The sequence below is a fragment of the Agelaius tricolor genome, unplaced genomic scaffold (genome assembly GCF_023055355.1).
Source record: "Agelaius tricolor isolate 1412-34295 unplaced genomic scaffold, bAgeTri1.0.p SCAF_36, whole genome shotgun sequence".
Taxonomy (NCBI): Eukaryota; Metazoa; Chordata; class Aves; order Passeriformes; family Icteridae; genus Agelaius; species Agelaius tricolor.
In genome coordinates, this window is record NW_027269296.1 from 2,932,901 (window position 1) to 2,960,092 (window position 27,192).

The 27,192-nt window shown below is 53.4% G+C and overlaps 1 protein-coding gene across 1 annotated transcript; it reads left to right on the forward strand.

The window, feature by feature from the left end:
- The first annotated feature begins 1,258 nt into the window (after window positions 1-1,258).
- On the forward strand, window positions 1,259-22,463 carry TFAP2E (transcription factor AP-2 epsilon). The gene is made up of 7 exons (XM_071453076.1): window positions 1,259-1,285; window positions 1,398-1,844; window positions 2,145-2,196; window positions 17,464-17,692; window positions 17,902-18,020; window positions 21,466-21,607; window positions 22,175-22,463. The coding sequence occupies exons 1-7, from the start codon at window positions 1,259-1,261 to the stop codon at window positions 22,461-22,463; spliced, it is 1,305 nt and encodes a 434-aa protein (XP_071309177.1).
- Window positions 22,464-27,192: the final 4,729 nt, after the last annotated feature.

Sequence of the window (27,192 nt, forward strand, 5' to 3'; positions counted from 1 at the left end):
AGGTCCCGCCCTGCGGGTGGCACGGTGAGACCGCTGGGACCCGCGGTGACACAGCCCGGCCACGGCGCCCGTGGGCCGCGGGAGCTGTCACCGTGTGTCCGGTGCCGCCAGCGTGTGCCGGGCTGTGAGCGGCCGAGGGTGTGCGTGTGCCCGTGGGGATGGATGGGCATCGCCGCTCGGCCGTGGGACCCGCGTGGCCGTGATATCGGGGAGGGGGGGATGGCACTGGAGTCACTCAGTGCCGCTGGCAGGACCTTCCTTCCCTGGCCGGCTCGCCCCGCTGGAGTCCGGTGCCCGGTGCCGCGCTCACGGACCCGGTGTTGCGGGCCCGCCTCGTCCTGCCCCGGAGGGAGGGCTCAAACATAGAGTGAGGGAGGGATGGGGAGGCGGAGGGAGGGACGGAGAGGCGGAGGGAGGGATGGAGGAGGGCGGAGAGGCAGGCACGCTGCCCGTCGGTGCTCCCCGTTTTCCCCTGGCTCTGTTGCACCCGGCGCCCGTCCTCCCGTCCGTCTCCTCGGGCTGGGAGCCAGACCCGGAGCATCCCCAGCCAATTCTCGCTGTCCCCAGTCCGGGATGCAGCTCCCCGCTCCCCGTCGGGGAGGAGGGTGAAGCGCCCCGGGAGGAGCCCCGAGCTCTCCCGGCAGGACCGGCCCCGGGCCCCGCTCCTGCCGCGCTCCCGGGAGGTCGCAGCTGCCGCCGGGGCCCTCGCAGCGCTCCCGGAGGGGCCCCGCACCCGGCTCGGGCTAATAAAGTCAAACCGTAGAGCATCGCCGCGGCCCCGCAGCCCGCCCGCACTCTGGGGCTCTCCCGACCCTCGGGGCTTGCTCCGCAGCAGAACTCTCAGGGCAGGGGACCCGGGGTGGCACCGCGGGGAGGGTGTGCTGGACCGGGGAGCGGGGACCGGGGCCGCCCGACGGCGCGGGGGTAGCACCAGCCACGCTCCCAGGGGGCGGCGGGTGCCCCTCGCCCCCCGCCCCGGCCGCCTCCCGCCGCCGTCCCGCCGCCGTCCCGCCGCGCCCGCTGTCGGGAGCCGTCGGGGCCCCGCGGGAGCGGGCGGCGCGTCCCCGTCCCCGCGCTCTGACGCGCGCTCCCGGGGCGGCGGGCGCGCCCCCGCCGCTATAACTGGCGTGCATGGAGTCGGGGCCGGCGCAGAGGAGCGGGCGGGCGATGGGAGACGCCGCTCCGGCGGGATAGAGGGGCGGAGACGGGGGCACCCCCGGGGCCCGGCCCGCCCGGGGCTTGCCGCGGGCCCGCACCGATGCTTGTGCACAGCTACCCGGGCATGGTGAGTGCGGGACGAGCACGCGTGGGGAGGGACGGGACGGGACGGGACGGGAGGTCGGGGACTGGGGCCGGGGGTCCGTGCCCGCCTCACCGCCGCTGTTTTGCCGCCGCAGGACCGAGCCGAGGGGCTGCCCGGGGCGCCGGCCGGGGCCCGCCTGCCGCAGCTGCCCTCGCTCAACCAGGCGCCCTATGGCTCGGCGCCGCCGCTCTGCCACACGCCCGCCGCCGACTTCCAGCCGCCCTACTTCCCCCCGCCGTACCCGCAGCCGCCGTTGCCCTACCCGCAGGGCCAGGAGCCCGCTTACCCTCACCTGGCGGACCCGTACGCGGCGCTCAGCCCTCTGCACCAGCACCAGCAGCCGGCCTGGCCCCCGCAGCGCGGCCGGCAGGACGAGCCGGGGCTGCTCTCGCAGACCCACCGAGCCCTGGGGCTCGACCCTCGCCGCGAGTACCCCGCCGTGCCCCGCCTGCTCCACGGGCTGCCCGACGGCGGCCACGGCCTCGCCGACGGCCCGCTGGGCCTCCACGGCCTCGGCCACCACGGCCTCGAGGACATCCAGGTACGGGGGGACGGCGGGAGCACCGGGAGGGTGCCCGGGGTGGGTTGGTTGTCCGGGGACGGGGCCAGATCCCTCTGCCTGTGCGACCGAGGATTCCAGGCCGGGACGAGTCGGGCCCCACGGCGTCCGTACCCCCGGGCAAACAGAAACACCGGGCCGGGGATTCCCATTATTGGGGCTCGGTCGTGTCCTCAGAATTCCCTCTGGCCGGGGGCAGCGGGGGGATAGGGCCGTCCCCGCGCCGCCGGCAGCCGGTGCCCGGGGCCGGCTGACGGCTCTTCCTTCCCTCGGTGCTTTCAGGCCGTGGACGACGGCGGGATGAACCTGCTCGATCAGTCCGTGATCAAGAAAGGTAAGAAAAGCGCGGCGGCTCAGCGGAAAGCGGCACCGGACCGGGCCCCGCTCCTGCCCTCGGGTCCCCCCGCGTCCGCCCTCCCGCGGGGCTGCTCCCGCCCGTCGGGAAGGGCTCGCTGCTGTCCCCGGCGAGACTGAAACGAAAGCGGCGGGTCCCGGCGGGCCAGCGCGCCCACCCGCCCCCGGCCCACTGCTCTCCCTCGGGCGGTACCGCGGCCGCTCCTTCCCGGTACCGAAGGGCCCGGACGGGCGGACGCTGCTGTCGGGGAGCCCCGGGGCCCACCCCGCCGGCGGCCGCGTACGGTTTGCGTGGAAAGCCCGGGGATGCCCCGGCGGCGCTCGGCGGCAGCTCCCGGTGCTCCCGGTCCCGCCGTCCCCGGTCGGATCCCCGCGCCCGGCGGCGGGGGAGGCAGCGCGGGCCGCGAACCGCTTCACACCGCGGCGGATCGGGCCCGTTCGGCGGGACCGGTACCGAGGGCAAGGACGCGTTTAACGGAGACGAGAAGTGGCGCGGCTCTGGGGCCGGTGCTGCCTGTCCCGCAGCCCCATCTCGGCAAAACCCGGTTCTGCGGAGACCCCCCCGCCTCTGCCGCTCCAGAACCGGGGCTTCGCTCCGGGACCAGAGGGGAGGCGATGCCTTTTCCTCCGGGACCGGCGCGGGGATCGGGGCTGCGGGCAGAGGTCCCGCTCGACCCCCGAGATCTCCCGCGTCCGCTTCTGCCCCGCACCCTGACCAGTCCCCCACACCCCAAGGAACCGGTGGGTAAAACAGCTCAACTCCCTAAAATATTTCTGTATTAAATTTTCCGCCGGGCCGTTGTGAGAGCGATGAGAGGGGCTCGGGAGCGTCCGGTTTGGTTCTCGGGGCGATCTCTACTATGGAATATTCCAGCGCTGCTCTTGGCTTCTCCCCGCGATTTTTTACAGAATTTTGTGCATGGGGAGGATGCGTTTAACCAGAACGGAACCGCAGCCACGGGGACAGCTCGGTAACGTGGGCCGGTGGGTGCTGCAGCCCCGCAGTCCCGGTGCTGGTCCGGGCCGTAGCCGATCCCCGGTAACTGCATGAAAAACCTCCCGTTCGTGCGGTTCTTCCCCAGCTGCCGCCGGTCGTTCCGGGGGGAGCGGCGCTCCCGGTGCGCCGCATCTCCTTTCCCTAGAAAAGGCCATTCTAGGAACACGCGGCTGCCAGCGGGACATTAATGACCCGCATTAATTGAGCTTTAATCAGAATGCTGGAGAGGCGTTTCATTAAACATTCGGGAGTGAGGAATGGTCGCAAGAAGCTGAGGGGTGCGTGAGCCGGCACCGACCTTACCTCCGTGGCTTGGGCAGGGCAGGAGCGCCCCGGAACGCTCGGGAAATATCCCGGAGTGGGAATGTTAGTCTGGAAGTTCGCTTAGAGTTATAGTGGTTCAGTGAGGTTTTTCCCCTCCTTTTTCCAAAAGCGCATTTACTTAGAATTTTTTGTCTTCTATCGGAAGGATTTGTCGTTGTTTAGTGCCTGGTTTTTGCCCTTGGAAATTCTCTAGTTCCCTAGTCTTGGAAAGAAAAATTTAAAAAAAGAAAAAAGAAAGGAAAAATAAAATTAAAATATCTCTGGCTAAAGGCAGAAATGGTGCAAAAAGCTCGACCGCAGCCCCTGTGCTCACGGACACTTTTTCTTCCACGCCCGTTCTTGTCTGGGAATTTTAATATTTTTAAAAAATATTAATATCTCTTTTCCGTCCCTGTTTTTGCCCTCTTTATTATTATTTTAATTTTCTCTATTATTATTGCTGTGTTTGGAGAGCGCAGCTCCGAGTTTGCTGGGGAAATCGATAAATCCAAAGCCACGAGCGTGTTTGCGGGGGGAGCTGGGCAGCCCCGCTGGAAGCGGCGGGACGGAGCCACCGGGGCTCCCGGGAGCGGCCGCAGCACCGGGGGCTCTGTCCCGGCCCCGCTCCGTCACCCGCGCCGCTGTCAGGGATCGGGAGAACGGCATCCGGAGCCGATGGCCGCGCTCCTCTTTCCCTGCCCCTGGAAGCTCCCAAACGGGCGAGTTCAGCTCTAAAGAAATCGGAGGAATTATGGAAGCCGCAGCCGGGGATTCTGGATCAAACGCCTCTGCCCTCCACACGGCCCGGGGAATAAATTCCTTTACATTCGGCTTTATTTAATTTTTTAGAATGTATAAAATGTGGCTCTGGCAGCTTTGAGCTGTGTTCTGGAGCCCAGCGTGGCAAGAGCCGAGCCCGGGCCCCCGCGGGTGAATGACACCCCAGGAAAAATAAAATTAAATTAAAGCCATGTGAGGCAGCTCCCGGCGGGTCCCGGGCAGAAAGAGCCGGAGGGAGCGGCTGGGCAGCAGGGCTCGAGAAGCCCCAATCTGAAGGGAGCGAGGTTAAACTTAAAAAGCGCAGTTTTGTCCTAAATCGCACCGAGATCCCAAACGCCGATTAATCCTGGAATTCCTGACGGAATGGCCGTCGGACAGAAACCTGATAGAAATCTTTGCGTGTGGAAACAGATTTATCCCGCCTAATTAGTTGCCCTGATACTATAGTCCTGGTTCAACAAAATATTAATCACCTGCCCCAGATCCCCAAACCTCCCTTTTAACTCCCGTCCTTGGAGTCGCATTTCGTCCCCGGTCAGAAAGAGCCCGGAACGGGCGGGAAGAGCCCGCAGCCCCGCGCTGTCCCCGCAGCCTCTCCCCTCCCGTATCCCGGGATTTCGGGGCCATCCCCGCTGAACGGGGGTCACTGCCGATGTCCCCCAGCCCGGCGAGGGGAAGATGCTGCCCCCGGAGCCTCGGAGCGCTGTGTGGGAGCATCACTGACAGCGTGTCTGTTTTCCCTCCTTTTCCTTCTCAACTAAACTTCCAGCCGTTAATATAATTCCAGGGATTTTGTGGGCATGTCGGAAATACGGTGCATTGCCACCCTATCCCCTCCGAGTGTTTTCCCCAGCCCGCAGCGCTCCGGCTCCTTGGGTGCAGGTAACCCCGAATGAAACCAGTGGAGAGGAAAAGCGGGGATTCACCCCAGAAAGGGCTCGGGGACCGCCCCGGGACCCCCATCCCGCATCGCTGCGGGGGCAGCCGGGTCCCGGCAGCGGGTGCAGCCCAGGGAGGCAGATCCAGGCTGGGAACAGGCGTTCAAATACCCCTTTCCACCGCTGCCCTCGGGACTGGTTCTGGTTCGTTATCGCCGTGGTGATCCCTAGGGCTGGAGGCGCCGGGTGATGAAGGGCGCCGAGAAATCCCGGGTGAAGGGTCCGGTTCGGTTGTGGGGTGCGGTGTGTGAGCTGGGATTTCACTTGGAGCAGGGAGAGATGTGATAGCTCTGAAAAACAGACGATGAGTTTTTCCCCCGTGATGTCGTGACAAATGGGGTGATAGATTTCGTTTGGGAATAAATGGATAAAATCTTGGATAGGGCAGCAGAGCATTGATGAATATCTTGTACCCCTATTTGTTCATTCTCCTTTTTTCCCAGCAGTATTTCAGAAATTGTTTCCTTTGCCTTTCTTTTGTTGTTGTTTTGTTTGTGGTTGAGTTATTATAATTATTATTAGTAGTATTAGTATTAGTATTACTTTCCCTTCCAAGCATTTATATAAGACCAGGAAATATTAGATTTAGAAACATTAAAATTAGCTCTGAAAAAGTTTAGTTGGGGCTCTGGCTGCTTTAGTCTACAGCAGCTCAGGAATTTTCTGCTCCACTCACCTGCTGCCCTGATGTTTAGATGCCCAGGTCAGCTGCCAAGGTCTGGCTGTGAGACCCCCCCAGACATAAAACTGGGGATTCAGCAAGTCCCGAGCTCCTGGTGCAGGGTGCGACCTTCTGGTTATGAAATCAAGCATTTAGGTCGTTGTGCTCAGTAGCAAAAAATCCTGCAGCTTGGTTGTAAAATAAGGAGGGGTTTTATTGCTTTCACATCCTTTTGGGATCAGCAGAAAGCTTCTGGGAGAGCCTTTTTATTACAAAGAAAAATACGAATCTCTTTCCCTGGCACCTGGGGACACGCTGGGGTGCGGGAGCAGCCCTGGGTCCTGCTGGAGGTGGACAGGAGAGAGCTGGGGCCCTGTGGCAGAGGGAGCAGGGTGAGCCACAGGGGCTGGTGCACCCGCTCGCGGGCACGAGTTTTGGCTGTGGCATTTTACAACCTGGAGTAGAGACAGAGCAGGGTGTGACCAGCGTGGGCTCACGCTGGCACCCAGGCACGCACAGCGCGCGTCCCCAGCTCCGTGCTGGGGCAGTGGGACCTGCTCCTGCCACTGCCCCTTGTGTTTGTGGATCTGGTGCTGCCACTGTCCCTTGTTTTTGTGGATCTGGTGCTGCCACTGTCCCTCATTTCTGTGGATCTGGTCCTGGCTGCTGCTGCCTTCCCTCATGTTTGTGACTTGTTCCAGTTTCCATCCGAGGCTTTCGAGCCGCTCCGAGGGGCAGTGCTAGCGTTTCTGCTCAGGAATGTGGACCTGTTTGGCTGGATACTGGACAGGCAGATGGAAAGCTGTGCCTCAGAGCCCACAGTCAGGAATATTGCAAGAAGTAGCTGTCACTACTAAGGAATGCAGCAGAGGAGGGAGATTAAGGACCGAGATCCTTAGATCCACTCGCCACCGCACGCGAGCTCCAGGTTTTGAAGCTTCTCAGCTTCTTCTCAGACTGGTGGGATTGAGGCACTGGCATGACGGCAGCAGTGCCATTTCTCCTTTGTTTTGGTGCAAGGAGGAACTGAGCTGTAAGAAATGTAAGAAGCCAGATGTGGCAGGGGGAAAAAAAAAACCCTGAAAGAATGGTAGATTAGATAAACATCATTTCCTGTGACGAGCAAGGTAATAAATGAGGTCATCCTGTAAAACACCTGGGGCTGTGAAGACACAGCTTTTATAGGACTGTCCAGGGCCGTGGGTGGAGGAACTTGGCTTCCAGTCAGCTGCAGGGTGCTGGGCTCGCTGGGGAGCCCTCCCAGCTCTCTGCAGCTCCATCTGCGGCGGTAGTTTGCCTGAGTAGGAAAAGGGGCTCACCCGGGACAAGCCGGGTCTTGACTGGAAGTTTTGCTGCCTTAGTGGTGCTCATGAATGCTTTAAAGTTTCGACAAGCCCTCGCACACACAGGGAGATAGAGCAGCGTTCCTCAAAACACAGTCACACCTCCCGAGCCTGCCGCTTCTGCCTCGCGCGCTCACGGTGCGCGGCAGGAACACCTACTAATCAAACAGAGAAACTTGAAAGAAAGTTTTTACTCTGAACTGCATCCAGATCACCATTCCTCCATTAAAATTATATTTTTAATGTCCTATAATTGCACCAGGATAAGCCCAGGTGTGTGTTCATGTGAGATAACACACGCGGGTACTGGTGAAGGCGCTGGGCTTTGTCTCAACCTCCCCACTGCCTCCCAGGCATGTGTTATCTCCAAGTTTCATGTACCTTGTCATGACTTACTGTTTAATTAGATGTTTCTAAATGAATTTTTTTCTTTGTTTGAAATAAAGAGCAACTCTTAAAGGGTAGGTTCAGGAAAGCCAGCTTGGGTTGCTTTTTGGCATGTGGCTTGAGCCAAAGCAGCAGCACCTCTGCTCTGGGAGGAGAACCTCAGGTGAGGCTTCTCCATGGACAGCACCGAGAGAGCAGCACAGACGTGTTGGGCTTGCTCTGGAGCACCTTCCCCTTCATTTTGGGGGCTGTTAGGTATCTTTGCAGTTTGGTGGCCACTGTCACATCACTACCCTGGCTCCCACAGGGGCTATTTCATCCACAGGTGGACTGGCAGCAGGACAGCCTTGGCCAGGTTACACCAGTGGTTTTTGTCCCTGCAAAGGAAGTGGTGCCAAGATCTTAATTTGTGTGACAGCACAGGTTCCTGCCTCACTGGGGTCCATCAGGACACACACCCAGGGCAGCACAGGCACAGGCAAGACCCATAGGGACCCATCAATGTCACTCCAGACCAGGGTCACACTAAACCTGCAGCAGAGCAGAGGCAAACACAAACTATTCCTCCCAGTTTAATAATATTCCAAGATAGATGATCTCAGAAAAAAAAATGTTTGCAATCTCTCTTAATTATTTGAAGAGCCTAAATGAGGTTCTCTGAAGTCCTAGACTAGCACTCTAACCACTAAACCATCCCACCCTTTCCTGTGTGATCCAGGGAATTACTCACTCTTGCTGTCCTTCCATTTGTTTGTTTATTTTAATTCTTAATGGAGGAACTAATTAGCAAATCTGGATGTGATGCTTGGAGCTTCTGCGTGCTCAGCTCTCGTCTCCCTGGCCTATCCCCAGCCCAGCTCTGCTGTGCCTGGGTATTGCCTTCCCTTTGGTTGTGGTTTGGGGAGAAAGGGCAGAGAATGGGAGCGAGAGGGAATTGCTAGAAAAGAGCCCAAGGTGCCCATTGCAATTAAACAACCCCAAAACACAGCATGGCAGGAGCTTGGGGCTTGGAGCAGGACAAGGGGAGCTGGGAGCAGGTTCACCTGCGTGGCTTAAAAATCCATGGCAGTGTCTGCGGTGCGTGCTTGGGATTCCAGCCGGGCTGAGTCTCCCCACCCTCTATCTCAGGCATTTATCTGGCATCAGTCACCAGAGTGCTGAGGCGCCAGGGAGAGAGGGATTGGGTCAGGCCTGTTCCCTCCGGACTGGTCAGACAGGTCCCAGGGAGCAAGTGGTGTCCCCAGGGCTCCCTGGGAGCCCCAAAGTGGCCACAGGTGTGGGAGAAAGCAGAGCCACCATCCCAGGGCTGGAGAGGTTCGAGCAGAGGATCTGACCGAGGGTGCTTTGGGAGGTTTCCAGCACAGGATCCCAGTTAGCAAGAGATGGGGTGGCCATTGAAAAACCATCATCAGAGGGTTTGTCGCAGCAATACACTGGTGCCAGCAACCCAGGGCATCCGAGCTAGGAAAAGGAAAAGCCTTTTTTGCTGTGACAGTGGGTGAGCAGTGCCTGTCCCCAGAGCAATCCCTGGCCAAGGGCAGCTCCGAGGAGCCGCTGAACCGAGAGATTCACGTTGCTGTGGTCAGACCCAGACTGAAACCCCGCCAGCTCAGCGGGCTGGCAGCGAGCTCAGTACGAAGGGAAGAATTTGTTCTGTTATTATTCAGTTCTAATCTTTGCTGGATGGTCTTTTGCCCTTCAACAACCTGAATAGATTTAACAAATTGACAGGAACATGGCAATGGCTTCCACGGGATCAGTGATCGCTCCCCGCGATGTCACAGCTTTGCTCTCCTCTTTTAGATGATGGAGATCCCAACCACACAAATTCAGGTGCATCTATAGGGAATACAGGGAAAAGCTGCCCTGCATGTTGTTGTGAAATGGATTAAACTGTTTAAACACATAAAGAGCTCATAGACTGGGTGCCAAAGTGTTTGTGCTGCTAAAGGAGTGAATTTGGGGTGGTTGATGCTGCAGGCAGAGTTATGGAGTGTGTGGGGCTGGGAGCACTTGCTGCAGCACAGCCAGGGGTGACAATGGATGGGGAACTTCCCTTGGTGTCAGCATGGAGCAGTGTGGCTTAAATCCTCTGGCTCTCCAACCTCCCGTTTCTAAACCTGCTTGGTTTGTGCTGTGAAACATGAATTCTAAACGGGCAGAATTTCACTGAATTTTAAATAATTATTCAGTAATTGAACTGAAATTGAAATGGTTAATTTTCTAATGTAGATATAGAAGGGCATAGCTGCAGATTCAGAAAAAGTAATTTAGAATCAAGGGGGAAGGAAATAATGTGAATTACCAGATTAAACTGACTTCTCCAATGAAGTCACTGCATCGGGGCGGTTTCCAACCAGCAGTGCAGGAAATATCTCCAAACACTTTGTCACTCAAAAGCAGAACCCAAATAATTTTCATTCATTCCCTTTAAAGGTTCAGACACCTGAGTTTTACTGTTTAGGGGGACATTTTAATCATTGATGTTTGGTGCCTTCCAGTGAAGTGTTTGTGCAGTTACTGCTCAGACTGTGACATCAGGGTTCCCCAGACAGCAGAATAGAATGCACTCCATGAAATGAAGCATAGAAAGGAAACATGTGGGAGCTCACCACAAATTCATTGTGAGCAGTTCCCAAAAAACTGACAAACTATTCTGAACAGCAGCATATTTGAGGTCAAGTCATTCCTAAATGGTGAAGCAGAAAATGCCTTAGCTGAAATTATCAATTGCAAAGCACTTTCTAGTCCCCTTCCCAAGTCCTGCAGAAGCTCAGGGGGCTGAGTAAATTTTAATATTATATCAGCTGGCCATTCCTATCTAAGCATGATGTACTCAGCAGGGACCATTCTTAACCAAGCCATTGTACCCATGGATTTGGGGGAGTCTGAACCTTCCTGCTCTGTAGATCCATCCCAAAGCTCCCCAGGAGACACCTGCAGTGACTCATGGTTGGGACTTCACTGGGTCAAACAGAGGTACAGAATGAAAAATGGAATTAATATCACATGGCAACTTCATATTTCTTTCCCAACCTGATGAATGGATTTGCATGGGAAACAAAATGTTAAATATGGGAGTTTTGCATAGGCATGGGACCTCTCCTGATCAGCTTTCTCATGGGAATAGATTGAGGCTGTATCCCTGCTCTCCTCTGATGGTCCGAGATTCATTTCCCTATCAGAGCTCAGCGATCTCGAAAAGCCACAGATAAAACCAAGATTCTTTCCATCCTTCCATTTGAAAAGGCCGATGATGGTGGTTCCTAGAGAGGCTCTTTGACAGGGGGACTTGGTTCAGGTTGTGCATTCGAGATAAAGAGAATACCTGTATAATCCCCTCTGGGAAGAGAGGATAATTACAGAGTGTGCGTTTGAAATACAGCTGATGGCTCTGACCTCCTTCCCTGGACCATCAATAAATACCTCTCTGCTGAAACACCAGGAAATTGGTGCAGCTGAACTCTGCAGCACCTCCTCCCTGAAAAAGGGCTTTTAAAGGGACGGCAGGAGCAGCTGCCCTGGCTCACACCCACATCCAGATATTTTTTTATATATGTATCTCCATCTTATAATTTACATCAGAGACATTCAAACGAAGGTTAGATGAGCTCGCTGACAGCTCTTCCCGGAAGACAGCAGCAATCCCTCCCCTCTCTGCAGCGTTTTCCTCGGGGGCTGCACACAGACATCCATAGCCGGGACCCGGAGCGGGTCCGAGCAGCGGCACCCCCGGCCAGGGAACAAACCGGGGCTGTCACCGCTGCACCTGCAGAGCCACGGAACCAAAACCTCGGCACCTGCGGCAGGTTCGGAGGGTGCAGGTGTGCGGGGCACGGCTCAGCTCTGCCCCGCAGCGATGCCCGAGGCAGCCGAGACTCCCTGGAAAGGGACGGGGGGCTCAGAGGCTTTGGTGGGGGGCTGGAGACAGAGCTGCTGTGCCTGAAGATGAGCGATTGCTTTGTCCCAGGTTGTCTCCTAAGGCGATTCACTGCTAGCTCTTTAAAATGCAACCTCAACAGTAGCACACTCCCACTTTTAAAGGGATGTCGCAATAAAAGCTCCGATATTCAGGGATTCCGCCTTACCGAGGAAGAGAATTTACCTGCAGTGTATCTGGAGAGAGAAGAAAACAGACTTGTAAGACGGGCAGCGATTTGCATGTTCCCTCTGGACCTGTTTTTCCCCTTACAGCACCCAGAGCTCCAGCTGGAAATGGAACAGAACAAATAACACCACGAAAAGCAACTCAGTTCCCAAGTACCACAATTTTTCCTGCTAACAGATAATTTTGCAAGCGAGCAGCGCATTTCTCCTATGGAAACGACTCTGTACTTCGTATTTTTCTCTTTTTGTAGGAAAGTTTCTTTTCCCTTAAACCCAGAAATCGATGTTTTGCTGTCAGCACGGACACCGGCTCCCGCAGCTCCGCGCACCGAAGACCGAGCCGGGCTGCAGCTGCACCTTTTCCACCGAACATTTACATTTCAAAGTGCCCATTTCCAGGAATCACAATGGTAATTTCACCCACAGACTTCGGTGAACAAATATGAGGAAGGAGAAGGAATGACGGAGCATCCTCAGCCCGGACCGTGCAGAAGAGGGAGGATGAGGAAGAGGAGGCGCAGGGCTGCGTGCTGGATTTCACTGGGCAAAAGCAGGAAATTCTCCAAGGTTTTCTAGGTGAAAGCCTTTGAAGAATGGGTTTGTTTTGCTCCTTCTTTTTACCTCTTAAACTTAAAAGCCAAAGGACCTACCTCTGCAGGCCAGAAGCGGCAGAAACTTTGTGCTTTCTTTTGGGACACTTTGAAGGAGTGAGGCTCCTTATTCCATTCTCTGGATTCATAGCTGAGCAATCCATTCAGCCGAGCTTTTATCTTTCTCCCAGCTGTCTCCCGAAAACCCTCAGGGAGACAAAGCTGTGCCATCCCATCCCATGGGCTGCAGCACCCTGGAGGTGTGGGACTTTTGTTGTTCATGGAATTGCCTTTCCTTTGCCTGTCTGCTCCAAGGGGCATCATCACATCCCATGCTCAGGGGCTGGACCAACTCCTGCTGGTGCATTCAGCACCCAAGGACTTCTCACCTGGAGAAATCTCCCACCAGAGATTACTTGGAAAGTTTTAATTGGGTGTCATAACATCCCTCCCAGGTAGACATTATTATATCATTATCTGCAATTTGTTGCTGGGGACAGTCAAGCCCAAACAGGGATAGTGACTTGTCCTGTGTCATAACACAATTTCATTCTGGCTGTGGCAGATACAAAGAGATAACCCCAGGCAGGCAGGGTGTCCTCCAGCTCAGGGAAGTCAAGGGATGAAACCTTTGTTGTTTTTGGTCACCAGGACTTGTTTGAAATCACTCTCTACATCAGAGTTTTTTGAGCCACAGCAAATGAAGTTCTGGGGGTTCATCATCTGACAGTTACACCAGGGTATGTTTTAAAGACAAACCAAAACTGACTCAACACAAAAGGCTCCTCTGATGGGAGATCACAAACCTTGAGGTTCACAGGGAAGATGAAGTCATGGGTACCCACTCCAAGCACAGAGGCAAGCGACTCACTGGGAGTTTGTGTCTCTCCAGGGCTGCTCACACACACCTGGAATAGAACAGATTGCAAGTGGCACCTGCCCTGTGAGGTTCAAGGCTGCAGTGAGAGGCTGAGTCTGATGGAAAAGCTTCCTGTGAGGTGTACAGAAGAAATGAGGATCATTTCCCTCCCCACACTCAGCAAGATTCTGCTGTTGCCATGCTGCCCTTCTCCAAATCACCACAGCACCAGGAGCCAAGATGATGTGGTGACAAACAGCTCGATTTCACAGCTTCCTACAGAAAATCCAGGGCTATAAAAACAGAGGCTGTAGGTAACCAGCCTGCAGCACAGCACTCCCAACACTTGGGCAGCAGCTGAACCTGGATTGCTTACAAAAGCATTCCCACATGGAATTGCACACACACACATCATGCCCACGTACCTGAGCTCTGGTAAATCATTTAACTTGCTCTGTGCCTCAATTTTCCCCAGCTGCACTAAGGAGCTGGCTTGAGTCAGGAGTGAGTTCATGGCTTTGGTGGCTGGAGCTGTACCAGCACTGGGCTGAGGATCAGCAATGTGTGAAGCCCTTTGAGGTCTGCCAGCATAACCTTATTCCAAAATCTGTTTTCCCTTTCAGATCTGACCCCTTTGACCTGTGCCAGTGCTTACCTGTGTCCAGCCCACCTGCAGCATTCCCAGAGCAGGTCAAAATCCTTCACAGGGGCTTCAGTTTTTGAAATCTGCAGCCAAGCTCACCTAAATTTGCTGATTTAGAAATAGCAGGATTAATCTGAATAAAAAACACTTCCATGGGAAAAACCCTCTCAGAAATGCCAGGCAGTTTAAGAAAAGGAGGAGGACAGAGTGAAGCAATCAAGCATCAATAAATAATAATTGATAAATAATAAGAACAGATAACAAAGAGGACCTTGCATTCCCCAGGAGTGCTTTGAGCAGTTATTTAAGGTCTAAGGTCTCCTTCTTCCCCTTTCTTTGGCTGAATCAACCCAAACTCCCACTTGTGCCCAGCCATTTGTAGCTTCCTGGGGTGGGCTGGGGTGACCCAGGGGTGCCCCATCCTGCTCACCAGGCAGGGCTGGAGCTGTGATTGCTTGGGCAGCAGCATCCAACCCTTCCTCATCAGCCTTTGTGGTGTGTTGGTGTGACACTGTGTGCACGAGCACCTCTGGGATGTGTTTCTGGGTTTCCACGGTCAGGAGTGGGACCCGACCCTGCCCGAGCTCCTGCCAGGGGGGCGAGGGAGGGAGAGCCGGGTCACTGTGGGAAAGGTGCTGTCCTACTCTGCCAAAAACGGGTGTCTCCTATGGCCGATCCCGCAGGGGGGGTGACGAGTGCAGTGACACGGTGTGACATTTCCATCCCACACGGGCGGCCCTCAGGTCCTTGCTGTGCCCGGCTGCTCCTTCTCCCGGGCGCTGCAATCCCCGCTCACATCGGGGCTGTTCAGCGCCTCAGCCTCACCGTGCAGACCCTGGCTCTGCCCCGAGGGGTCTCTGCCCTGCGCCGGAGCCGGGATGAGCCCTCGGCAGAGGCTGCGGGAGCAGCTCGGGGCTCGGCAGGCGCCGGGGGTCGGCGCTGGGGCGCGGGGCTGCCGGCCCGCACCGCTCTCATGCTTCCTTCTTGTCTGCAGGCTGGCTCAGGTGCTCCGATCACCTGCTGCTTGCGGGAGCGGGAAAGCAGCAACTGAAGATCGAGGGGGACTTTTGGTTTACTCAGATGACAAGAGACAATTTTGGTTCCCCAAAAGCCAAGGAAACAAAGCTGTCAGGCTTTAATGGTAGCTTGTCTCCCTCCTGCAGCATGTTTATGGGCAAACAAGCTGCAGATCAGACCAGGCAAACAGCAGCAGGTGAGGCTCAATAACAATAATTCGTGATTAATGGCGAATGTGGCTTTGTTTATTCTTGTTGTATCGAGGCAATGCTGTCTAATGGATGAAGCACTGCTGCAGGACTCCGGGGCCCGGCTCAGCTCCCAGCACTGCTGCCTGCTCCGTGCCTCTCTCACATCCCCTGTGAGGGCACAAGCTCTACGTGACACAGCCACCCTGTCCCACACCTGCACGTGCCCAGATCAGAGGGCTGTGGCCTTGGCTGAGGCTTCGAGGCAGAAGAGCAATGCCAAAATCCACGCTCAGTGCTGGTGCCTGCCTGGCTTGCTTGTGGCACAGAGCTGGGCTGATCCAGCTGTGCTGGGCTTTACCCTTCACAGCTCCAGGGCACAGCTTTCCAGGGCTTTGTTTCTGACAGTAGCATCATTCCTAAAAGCTCCAGTGCGTGTTTCCCGAGTGTTGTGTCTCCATGCTGCACATCAACATCACCTGTGCCTCTCTGTCACTGCCTGTGGGGTGCCTGGCAAGCGCAGAGCTGTATCCCACCCTGGCTCTGGTGTTAAGTCACCCTGGTGCCAGCTGGGTTTGCCTCCTCCCCAGATGCTGTGTCCCATGGATGTGTGGTGAGGCACGAGCCCTCTCCCTCTCCCTGCATGGCTCTGCTGTCCCTCGGGTGTGTGCAGATCCCTGGCCATGCATGCAGCTTGAGTGCAGCCATGGCATGATCACAGGCATGCACGGATGTACCCAAATATAATCCAGGTTACAGAGTGGATCAGTTACATGCAGCTCTTCACACCATGCTACAAGCAACACCTGCTCCCCAGGGGAGTCTGGTTTGGGGGTGGCCCCTTCTTCAGCAGAACCCCATCAATGAGACCCCGCAGGGCCTCACAGCTCAGCAGCACTGCACGGGTATTTGCAAACCACGCTCTGACTTTTGATTTTAAGGGATCCCCTCGAGACTAACCTAACCTGTTCTGGGACTGCGGAAGAAAGCTTTGAAGTTGCTCCTTCCTGGAAATAGTTCTGGTTTCCTACGTCTCAGGGGAAGTTCCTGTGTTTGTTCTGCCCTAGACCAGCCTCAGTCATGGCAAACACTGACCACAGCTGCCAACTCCAGCAGGGCACTGGTGCATCTCACCCTTGGCTCCCTGACTTTGTGCAAGTTTTGTGCTGGGAGGAAACTCCGTGTCCTTCAGCTCCTTTCCATTCATCCCTTAGTCTTAAAACATGAGTCATTTTTATGTAGCATGTGCTGATTTTTATTGCCATGCTAGAGAGTCGTTGAGCTGGATTTTCAATGTGCCGATTGTAAGCGCCCCCTCATAGGTCCAGTCCATGAACCCTCCCTGCTTAATCCTGGGGCTGCTGTTTCATTTTGGCCATATGTATTTCCTTTATAAACCACGGCAGTCACTGCTGCATTACTTGCAGGGACCATCTGACTGTGGAACAGTCATTCCTGAGGAAGCACAAAGAATGCCAGGGCTGAAATGATCTTTGGATTCTTTCAAAACCTGCTTGTTTTTCCCCCTGAGTTAAATTGGTTATTAGTTTCAGAGCATAAAAACCAAAGAGATTTGGCACAAGTTTCACCCACAGTTTTAACTTACAAACCTTTATTGCATCTAGGAATGTTTCTTTTGGAATGACAAATGGGAAAACTGAGCCCCTTTGCCCCGGTGTCATGCCATAGGCCCAACAAGATGCTGCAGTTACCAGTGCCTGCCTAACCTTGTGTTAATTGACTTTTGCCCATTAAGCAAAGGGAAGTTTGTGCTGGATTAATTGGGTTTGATCTTGTCAAGCTTCCTTTAAGCCAGGGATGATGAAAGTTTAGGGCTGTGGCTATTTGTGGGGTTAATCCCAGAGCTGAAGGCAAAGGAACTCTTTCCCCTGGTTCCCGTGGGCACACAATGAAAGCAGAGCTCTGGGCCAGCCCAGCAGCTCCTGGGTTTGGGGCAGGGAATGGAGGAGGTTGATCCTGCCTGCTGGGATGCAGTGTGTGCTGGCACAGAGCTGGGCTGCAGCTGCAATCCCTGCAGAGGATTCGCATCCTGGCCAGCGGGACCAGCCACGTTTTGCCTGCCCACCCACCCCATGGAGCACCCAGAGGGGACAGGGAGGGCAGCTGGCCACAGCTCCAGCCATCCACACCATGGACAATCCTCAGGAGACCAGCCCAAACCTTGGCTTTAATTACAGATGGGCTGGGAGCTGTGGGAATGCAGGCGAGGGCAGCGTCCAGGCTTCTTCCTTTCCTTCAACCTTTATTTAGTTTATTTTCATCACCCCACCTCGCTTCTCTCACTGAGGAAAATAAGGAACTAACGAGACATCCCAGCAGCAGTGCTGCTGCCTGGGAGGTGCTGGAGAGCTGCCTGGAGAGCCTGGGTCTCTCAGCCATGGTCTCCTCTTCTCTCCCTCTCCCTTGTCTCCAGTGCCCATCCCCTCGAAGGCCAACGGCACCACCATCTCCACGCTGTCCATGAACAAGGACGGCCTGATTGGAGGGGTCACCAATCCCAACGAGGTTTTCTGCTCCGTGCCCGGCCGCCTGTCTCTCCTCAGCTCCACCTCCAAGTACAAGGTGACGGTCGGGGAGGTGCAGAGGAGGCTCTCACCCCCCGAGTGTCTCAACGCCTCTCTCCTCGGCGGGGTCCTCCGCAGGTAAGCTGCCCCAAGAGCCCCAGGATCTGTGTTCCAGCTCTTGCCTCAGATAAAGAGATGAGAAATTCTGGGGTGTGGTACATCAAGGAATAGTATTTTTACTGCTTTCTCTTCTGTCCTCGCAAACCTCAAAGCTTAAACTAGGATTATGGTTGTTTTAATATGAATTACGTGGAAATTTATTTTCCCTCTTTGTTTTCTCGTCTCAGAGCCAAATCAAAAAATGGAGGTCGGTGTTTAAGGGAAAGATTAGAGAAAATTGGACTAAATCTACCTGCAGGAAGGCGCAAAGCTGCCAACGTCACCCTGCTCACATCCCTCGTGGAAGGTAAGGGTCCCTCCCTGCTCCTGTGGAGGGTGGAGTGCCAAAACTTGTATCCCCTTAATTTCCAGCTTCCCATAAACCAGAACTCTTAAAATATGGAGTGGTCACCACTGAATGAGCACGGCAATGTCCCTGTGTAAGCCTCCACACTGATTCATGAATGTGTCCTGTTAAATGGGCAGACTCTTGGGAAGGCAGTGGGCAGAACACAAATGAAACCAGGAAATGTCCCAGAAAATGTCCAAGCACATTTGCCCTGCCTGTGGTAGGAGGTTGGAACTGCATGATCTTTAAGGTCTCTTCCAAGCCAAACCATTCTAGTCTATGTTTCCATGTCTGTTTTCCAAAACTCAGCCATTTCTGTTGGATCAGGTGTGGCCCATGGAAAAGGGCTCCTCATGGATGCCAAGCAGGACTGTGAGCATCCTCCTGGCTGGAGCTCAGGGCATCCCTCATTTCTTTGAGCTATGTTTAATAGTTGGCTCACAGAGACCAAACACAAAAAAAGCCTGAATAAAGCTGCCAAGAATTTCCCAGCCGCTCTGCAGCCCCGTGTGCCCACCTAAGGCACAGCTCAGGTGCTTCCAACCACGCTACCCTTGGGCAGCATCCCAAGCTCAGGTCTGGGTGATGTCACCTGTAAAAGAAGGAAATGCCCACATCCAAGTCCTTCCCTGCTCCAGGAAATGAGTGAGACACCAAGGAGGTGTCAAACTGCTCTGAGGTTTTGCAGGTGGAGCTCAGGTGTGGAGCAGCCACCCTCAGAGCTATGGAAAAGGTGCTGCCCTGGCAGGCAGAGCCCTGCCCAGACATGTGAGGTGCCCCTGCCTAACTCGGTCACTTCCTCCCCTCCTACTTCTCTCCACCATGGAAATGATGATGCTGCCTCTGCATCCTGGGAGAAAAGCACACACGGGGATGCAAACAAATGGAATGACAGCTCTGCCTCCCTCTGAGCTCAGGAATCCATTGTGTCCCTGCTCAGCTCGGTGCGGGCAGCTGCCTTCGGATCCTGAATAGAAAATCATCTCCATTGTCGCCAGCAAATTAAATGACCCGCTTCATTAGGCGGAGGTTGTTACCCAGGGCAGTTGGTTGTGCTGAATGAAAGGCTGATTTCCATGAAAAGAAAAGAAAGAAAAGAATGAAGGAAAGAAAGGAAGGAAGAAATGTACAGTTTGATTTCAAGTGGCTGCTGATGTTTGGGTTCCTGCTTCCCAGCTCACAGTAAATAGGAGTGTGTTTGATGGATATAATTTCCTCCTGCTTGTAAGCATGATGGAACCAGGGGATGCTTCACCCAGAGGAAGCTGCTGCTGCACTGCCACCACCCAGCACACACAAACTGGTTTGTCCCCCTCCGCTCCAAACACGCTCTTTCCTGAACATTTGCCGTCTTGGTTTAATTTGTTTTCTCCCCTCTGCCTTCCTGAAGTCTAATTATTTAAAAGAGGCAATGGATGGGGTTTTGAGTGCTAATGAAATATTTTTTTCTTACACTGACCCACAGCCATTCATAGAGATGGGGAGGATGTTCCTGGAGAACTCAGGGAGCACCAGGTAGAAACAGCTCCCTTGGGAGTCCTCACCCCGTACACCAAGCACTCGACCTCTCTTGGGCAAGTGCTCTGTGACAGCACCTCCAGCCTGGACCCAAGGGAGCCGCAGGGCTCTATTTCCACTCCAGAAACACCCCTAAGCTCTTGGGAGGAGGTTTGCCCTCAGCCAGGCTCTTGCTGCCCTCCTGCCCTCCATGGCCCTCTGTGCACTCTCCTGCAGCCTCTCCTCCTCAAGATCTGGCTCAATGTGTCTTTAACACTAAAACCAAAGTGTCCTGTTCCCCCTGGCACCCCTCTAATCCAGCATCCAAACTGCCTCTAAAAAACATTAAAATGTGCAGCCACTCACACACTCATGAAAGAAATAAATCCTGGCTCCAGCCCTGGCTCTGACATGAGGTCACTCAGCTCTCTTTTATTATCCCAGTATCAGTTTTTTAGCAGTTATTCCTTCCTGACTCTTTTTTTTTAAACACAGAAATAACTGCAATTCTGCAGTCTTTGGGTTTACCTTATTTGCTCTTTCTCTGGAGGAGGAAATGAAGTGGAAAGTACTGTTGTTGTGTGGAAAGCAGAGACACTTCCCTGTAACAGGGCTCCATAGACTGAGCTCGGGGAGCTGGGCAGGCTGGGATGGGATCTGGGTTAATGCTTTAGGATGGATGGCCTAATACGTGTGAGCAGCAGGGGGGCAAGGCAAATTAGCTCTGCCTGCCCGACCGGGATTTCGGGTGTTGGGCATGATCAATGGCCATCAGCTCTGATTATTTCCACGGGACGCCTGGAGATGGATCAATCCCATCAATGGGTGGGCATTTCCAGGGGGTGATGGATACGCTGCCTGCACGTCCAGCCCGAGGGCCCTGTGGGGGATGTAACCCCCTTCCCCCTGCCCCTTCCTCCTGCCCCTTCCCCCTGCCCCTTCCTCCTGCCCCTTCCTCCTGCTCCTTCCCCCTGCCCCTTCCTCCTGCTCCTTCCCCCTGTCCCTTCCTCCTGCCCCTTCCCCCTGCCCCTTCCTCCTGCTCCTTCCCCCTGCCCCTTCCTCCTGCTCCTTCCCCCTGCCCCTTCCTCCTGCTCCTTCCCCCTGTCCCTTCCTCCTGCCCCTTCCTCCTGCCCCTTCCTCCTGCCCCTTCCTCCTGCTCCTTCCTCCTGCCCCTTCCTCCTGCTCCTTCCTCCTGCTCCTTCCTCCTGCCCCTTCCCCCTGCCCCTTCCTCCTGCTCCTTCCTCCTGCTCCTTCCCCCTGCCCCTTCCTCCTGCTCCTTCCTCCTGCTCCTTCCTCCTGCCCCTTCTTCCTGCTCCTTCCCCCTGCCCCTTCCCCCTGCCCCTTCCTCCTGCCCCTTCCTCCTGCCCCTTCCTCCTGCCCTGCCTTGTCCAGCAGTCCCAGGGCTGAGGTCACGCTGTGACCCTCCAGTTTCTCTTTCAATCTCTTCTCAATTTGGAGAGGCCAAGCAGGAAACTTGGGATGAAGCAGGGAAAGATGCAGCAGGGGATGTTCCCAAGTAAGAAATACCTCTGCTATTCTTCCTTTTGCAGCAGATGCCCAGAGTCACTCCTCAGCCTGCTCCAGGGCCAGCACTGTCTTGATGCTCTTATAAAACGTAGTAAAGGAAGGACCCAGCTGCTGTTTAGTGCTGGCACTGTCTCATCTGGCCCACACAGACTCATTTACAGATGAGAATGAGAAACTCAGTGGTGTTTCTGCAGCAAGAGGTGAAGGTGGGGAGAGCTCTTGGGTGGCCACTGAGACAGGGAAGGGCCCCGGTCTCACCAGAACTGAGCCCCAACAGTTCTGAAGCTCTACAGGAGTTCCCAGCTCCCAGTTTCCAGTTCCCAGTTCCCTGTCCCGCTGGTGCTGGCACAGTGCTGATGTCCCTCTGTCCTGCTCTCAGGTGAAGCCATTCACCTGGCTCGGGATTTCGGCTACGTCTGCGAAACCGAGTTCCCGGCCAAGGCAGCAGCAGAGTACCTGTGCCGGCAGCACTCCGACCCCACGGAGCTGCACACCAGGAAAAACATGCTGCTGGCCACCAAGTGAGTACAGAGGGCAGGGGGCCACTGGGGCACTGGGGATCTGCAGCCTGGAAGGGCAGAATTTGCCCCCAAACTTTGCTCTTCTGTGGGGAAGAGATGGGCTCAGCATTAGCCCCCAAACTTTGCTCTTCTGTGGGGAAGGAAGGTGTCCAGAAAGGGGACAGCCTGCACGGATTTGAGGGTTTGTTCTTGCATGGGAGAGGGTAACCCAGCCCTGGAGAGCATTTTGGTACTGCCGCATGTGCCCTTTCAAAGCTCTGGCTCCAGTTCTGCACTCAGGGGCTTTCCCCAGGCTGGAGCCAAAAACTCATCATGGGGAGGTGGTTGTTGAGGCAGAGAGCAGGAAAAGAACCCCAAAATACACCCAGAGGAGGTGTGGATGCCCCACACCTGAAAGCATTTAATGCTAGGTTGGATGAGGCTCTGAGCAGCCTGGTGTCCATGCCAGGGGGTTTGGAACTGGATGATCTTTCAGGTCCCTTCCAACCCAAACTGTTCTATCATTCCATGACTGTGTCTCCTGCAGCTCTCCACATGCTTTATAGTGACCAAACCTCTCTCTTTCAGGCAAATTTGCAAGGAGTTTGCAGACCTGATAGCCCAGGATCGCTCTCCGCTGGGGAACAGCCGCCCCTCGCTGATCCTGGAGCCCGGCGTGCAGAGCTGTTTGACCCATTTCAGCCTCATCACCCACGGCTTCGGGGGCCCGGCCATCTGTGCTGCCCTCACCGCCTTCCAGAACTACCTGGTGGAGTCCCTGAAGGGGCTGGATAAAATATTCATGAACAGCACGGGCAACGGGCACACGGCCGGGGACTCCAAAGCGTCAGACAAAGAGGCGAAGCATCGGAAATAACAAAATTAACAGCGCTGCCTCCCCCCGGGGAGCCTCCCCCGGGCACCAGAGGTGGCTCCAGGGAGAAGAAAGGTGACCCAGAGCACTGTTTTCTGAACTGCCGAGTTTGGACGTCATAAAGCAAACAAAGAAAAGACAGGGAAAAAAAGAAGATTTAAAGAATTTAAGAAGAAAGCAGTGCTAATGAACGTAGTGAGGTTGAGAGAAGCCAGGCTGATGGCTTTGGGGTTTTGCCTTTTTTTTTTTTTTTTTTTTTGTAACGTGGATGCAGGAAGACAAGTCATGTGCAATTTGATTTTATTTTGCTTTTTAAAAAATAAAAAACCCATAGTGAAATCCTGGAATTTGTTCCAAGTGAAAAGACTGAGAGGAAAGAGCAAAAGCCTCATCAGTGCAAGACCCAGAGCAGGAGCAGCCGAGGGCAGGGGGATGGAGCCCTGGCTCTACCTGGATTTATCTGCTGGTTTTGAGGCAAACACACAGGAAACCTTCCCATTTCCCCACCCAGAGCCCAGCCCCGACACCAGGCCAAGGAAAACCGCTGGCAGAACTGCTGTGGATTTAAAGCAGGTCCAGGCTTTGTTTACAGCTTCAGACTGAGACTCACTGTGGATTTTCCTGTGGGCTGAGGAGCCCCAAGGTCACGGCACGAGGGAGGAACAACCACGCAGCCAATGGGTCCCAGGGCAGGACCGAGGGGAGTGCCCCTGACTGCTGCCCTCCTGGCTGGGGATAAGGCAGGTGAAGTTAAACCCAGGACTAAACAAAACTCCACAACCCACAGATAACAGCACACAAGTGTCTAAATTTAGTAGTAATAATAATAATAATAATAATAATAATAATAATAAATAAAGCACAAGGAGCAGAACTTGAACCAGGCCAAACGGAACTCTTCTAAATCTGTATATATTTATTTATGTGTAATTAAAATCTGAAAGTTTTAAAATGTCCAGTGCAAGTTATTTATATCAAATTGAGTTGGGGTTTTTTTTTTGTTTTGCCTTTTTTTGTTTGATTGTTTGTTTGTTTTGAGTTGGGTTTTTTTTCTTTTGAAAGATGAAAATCTTTGGATTTTCTGCCATTAGAAATGGGAATGAAGTTTTGGATCCACCAAACCGTAGCATGGACAAGCTAGGCTGTGATGATGATGACTCTAGAAGTTCTGCAGGATTTTGTACTTGCTGTTGTTTCTCTTAATGCTGCAATAGATGTACAACACCCACACTACAATGTCATTCTCATTCTCTTAATAAACCTCTTTTTATTTGAAGAAAGCACCTCCATCGTCTTTGTGAGAAAAGATCCTTTGCCTCTGTATATAAAATGGATTATATATTTTATTAGATGGAAATTATATAAAATTGCATAGATTGAAGAAAGAATTCCCCAGTTTCATGGCTGGGGGTTGAGTGCTGCCACAAAGAGAGCTTGGGGGTGACAGGAGCTGCTGTTCCTGCCCGGTGTCCCCAGCCCTGGCGCCAGTGGAGATGAATGAGTTTGCTGATGTTTCAGAACTACTCAGGGTAGTCAAATCTAAACCTGTCTGTGAGGAGCTGCAGAAGGACCTCATGGTATCAGTGATAAAGCAGGAGATAAAACAGCCCCACTGATCTCCAGGCAATGAAGCTCCAAATTGGTTTTGTTCGTGGCGTCACCACCAGCAGGACTCTGCGCCAGCTCCCAGAGCTTAGAAATAAACACAATGGGAATGGTCAGAAAAAGGATTAACAAAGCAAAAGCCAGATGATGTGTGCTAGCCCTGAACTGCTCTGTCCTGGATGGCACTTACAGATCTGGTAAATTCCAGTGGGTAAATCCATGAGGAACTCAGGTGGGAGCAACTCCCACACGAGGCAGGACCAAGCTGCAGGAGGAAGAACATGAGCAGAATGTGACAGAGGTGTGGAAAATTATGGGATAAAAGAACACAAACAGGGAAAGATGACACCAAACCAAGAGGCAGGACACCCATGAAGTGGTCAGGAAGCAGATTTAAGTAAATTTTACGTGCCTCAGGTAAGAAGCTGTGACTTTTCACAGGAACAGGTGTAAAAATGGCTTTTGACACAACAGAAGAGGGTGATTTTAGGGAGCCTCCTTGCTGCCTTCCCTACACATCATTGCTCCTCACAGAGGAGCAGCTGCAGGGATGAGCTCTGGCAGCACTCCCTGCATTGGGCCCTTCTCAGAGCTGCACCCCACAGGTTTCTCTGGAGGTGCAGAACAGGCTGATGGTAATAGAGGGAAAACCCCAAACAGCCCCAAAAGAGACCACAGGAGGTTTGAAACACAAACCTCCATCTCAGGAAAGTGTGAAAGGAAACATTTAATGTCCTAATATAATCTGTGGGGATGGCTCAGCGTCAGAAACTTGCATCTAAATATTCCCTTCAAAGCTTAGGAAGGCATTTAAATTGGGAATTGGATTGGAAACGTCCCTTGGTATGAGGTTTGTGAAAGCAAAGACCTAAATGACGGGCTCTGCAGGTCTGGTTTTGCTCTGGACCTTCCCAAAGGAAGAGCCAAGAAACAAGGAGGAGTCAGGGAGCAGAATGGAAATATTACAGACACATCAGAGGCTTGTTTACACTTCAAAGCCAGTTTGGATAATGCAGGGCGTGAGCCAAAAGCACAAAAACTATTCCTATTTAAAATTATTCCAAAGTAGGAGTGCCCTGTTCTGCATCAGCATAATCCACATTTAAATGGATTATGATAAAGGAGAGTAAGGTGCTTTTGTGCTACAATACAGGTTTCCCTACATGGGGTTATTTAGGATAACTACGCTGAAATAATTCCATTTGCAGACATCCTCTGGTGCACGGTATCAGAGCAGAGCAAGCGACGCTCCAACACAGGATGAAAGTGTGTGTGTGTGTGTGTGCACACTGTAATATCCAGGCATGAAATATCATTTCCTAATTTAATCACATTATGCAAACCTGGCTTGGCTGGGGCACTTTGAATATCAAGGAATTCTTAGACACAGCACGGATGAGCAACGCAGACAGAGAATCAGGATCTGCCTCCAGTAATTACACACCACATCCGTGGGGTGGAAAATCCCTCCCTCCTCATTTTCCTTTTTGGGTACCTGCAAGTCTTTGGAATGTTTGATGAAGAACAGTCTGGTGCCTGAAAGGCCAGGACACCTCCAATGACCTGTGAGTGGGAGGAAGTTGCATGATTGGGATTCACTTGTTGATTCCACCCCAGGTGCTCAAGATGAGTAATGGACAAGTCACATAGGAGCAACTTTCTAAAAGCATCAAGACTCCCCAAAATTTTGGACACCCTCACTCCTGCAGGCCCACAGAGACACTTCAGAAGGGTCAGGGGTCACACAAGGCCAATTCTTGTCTGTACTGGGGTCCCCTCCCAGCTCACTGTCAAACAAGGCCATCCCCTGACATGTCCTCTCCTTTTCCATCCTAAGAGAAAAAAAAGCATTTTACACAATTCCAGGCTCAAGCCCAGTATAAATTCCCACACTGATTACAAATCTCATAGTGGGAAAATACATAGGATTGTGTCAATGAGTAAAAATAGATCCAGGCTCGGGGTTTCTACGCTTGTTACAGAACACGCTGGAATTTCAATTCTAAAGGAGAATGAAACAAAAAAAAAAATCTTTTTTGAATTAATTTTGAATGAATGACAAATCCAAAACCACATACCAATCCTTGACAAGTGAAAAAGAAAAAGAGAGAAACTCTTCAATCCCTAAGAGTCAGCTGTCCCAAGGGCAAACCAAGGGGAACTTGGAGCTGTGACTGAGCTGCATCATTAACACCAGGGAGCAGAGGCTGTGCTGGAATTCCACACAGCTTTGGACAGACTAAATAATTACCTTTAAACAGGCACCTTAAAAGGAACAGGGTAATAACAGCTCTTGGTGTGAAACAACCCAATAACCAGAGTTTGCTGACCTGTAGTTAATGCATTCCTTCCTATAGGAGAGTCCATTAAATTCCCAGCTTTACATGCAGAATCCAGGAGCCACACAGCCTGTGAGCAAGGGAAGCTTTTCCTGGTGGTGCAACTGAATCAAAACACCAACACTGGAAATGTTTTCAAACCAGGCAGTGAAATAAATGTGATTTGTGAGGGTGACATGATGCTCCTGAGATTATTGATGTAGACCAAAACACCAACCCTGGAATCAAACACCAACACTGGAAATGTTTTCAAACCAGGCAGTGAAATAAATGTGATTTGTGAGGGTGACATGATGCTCCTGAGATTATTGGTGTGGACCTTGCTCTCCCTGTCCAGGTGCAGGATGTGGAGACTTCATTACCCAAACAGAGCTGGCACAGAGAGTCTGACCCAGCCATCACCCAGAATGTGGCAATGCTGAGACACAAGTTATCACTTTGGTCATCCCACCTCATCTCCTTTGTATGGAAAATAATTCCCACTGTGGCCACCTGAGCGTTTCCATAGGATACCATAAATAGCAATAATAATTCCAGACATTGAACATCCACCCAGGCTTTGTCCCCATGATTGTGGTGATGAAGCATCCCAGAACTTTTCCAAGGCAGGAAAAATCATGGCAGTGAAGTTCTGGATGGCTCCTTTGTATGTTTTTATCCAGACACATTCAGATGCTTCTAACTTCATTATTTTCAGCACAGAAAAGGCTAAAATCCCTGAGATCCAGAAGGATTTCTCATCAGGATAGCTTTGTTCTAGTAGCAAAGGTTACAACCAAAGAAAATGT

Coding starts and splice junctions, on each gene's coding strand:
- TFAP2E (XM_071453076.1), top strand. CDS start 1,259: ATGCTTGTGCACAGCTACCCGGGCATG. Junction 1,845..2,144: donor ACGGCCTCGAGGACATCCAG/GTACGGGGGGAC, acceptor CGGTGCTTTCAG/GCCGTGGACGACGGCGGGAT. Junction 21,608..22,174: donor AACATGCTGCTGGCCACCAA/GTGAGTACAGAG, acceptor TCTCTCTTTCAG/GCAAATTTGCAAGGAGTTTG.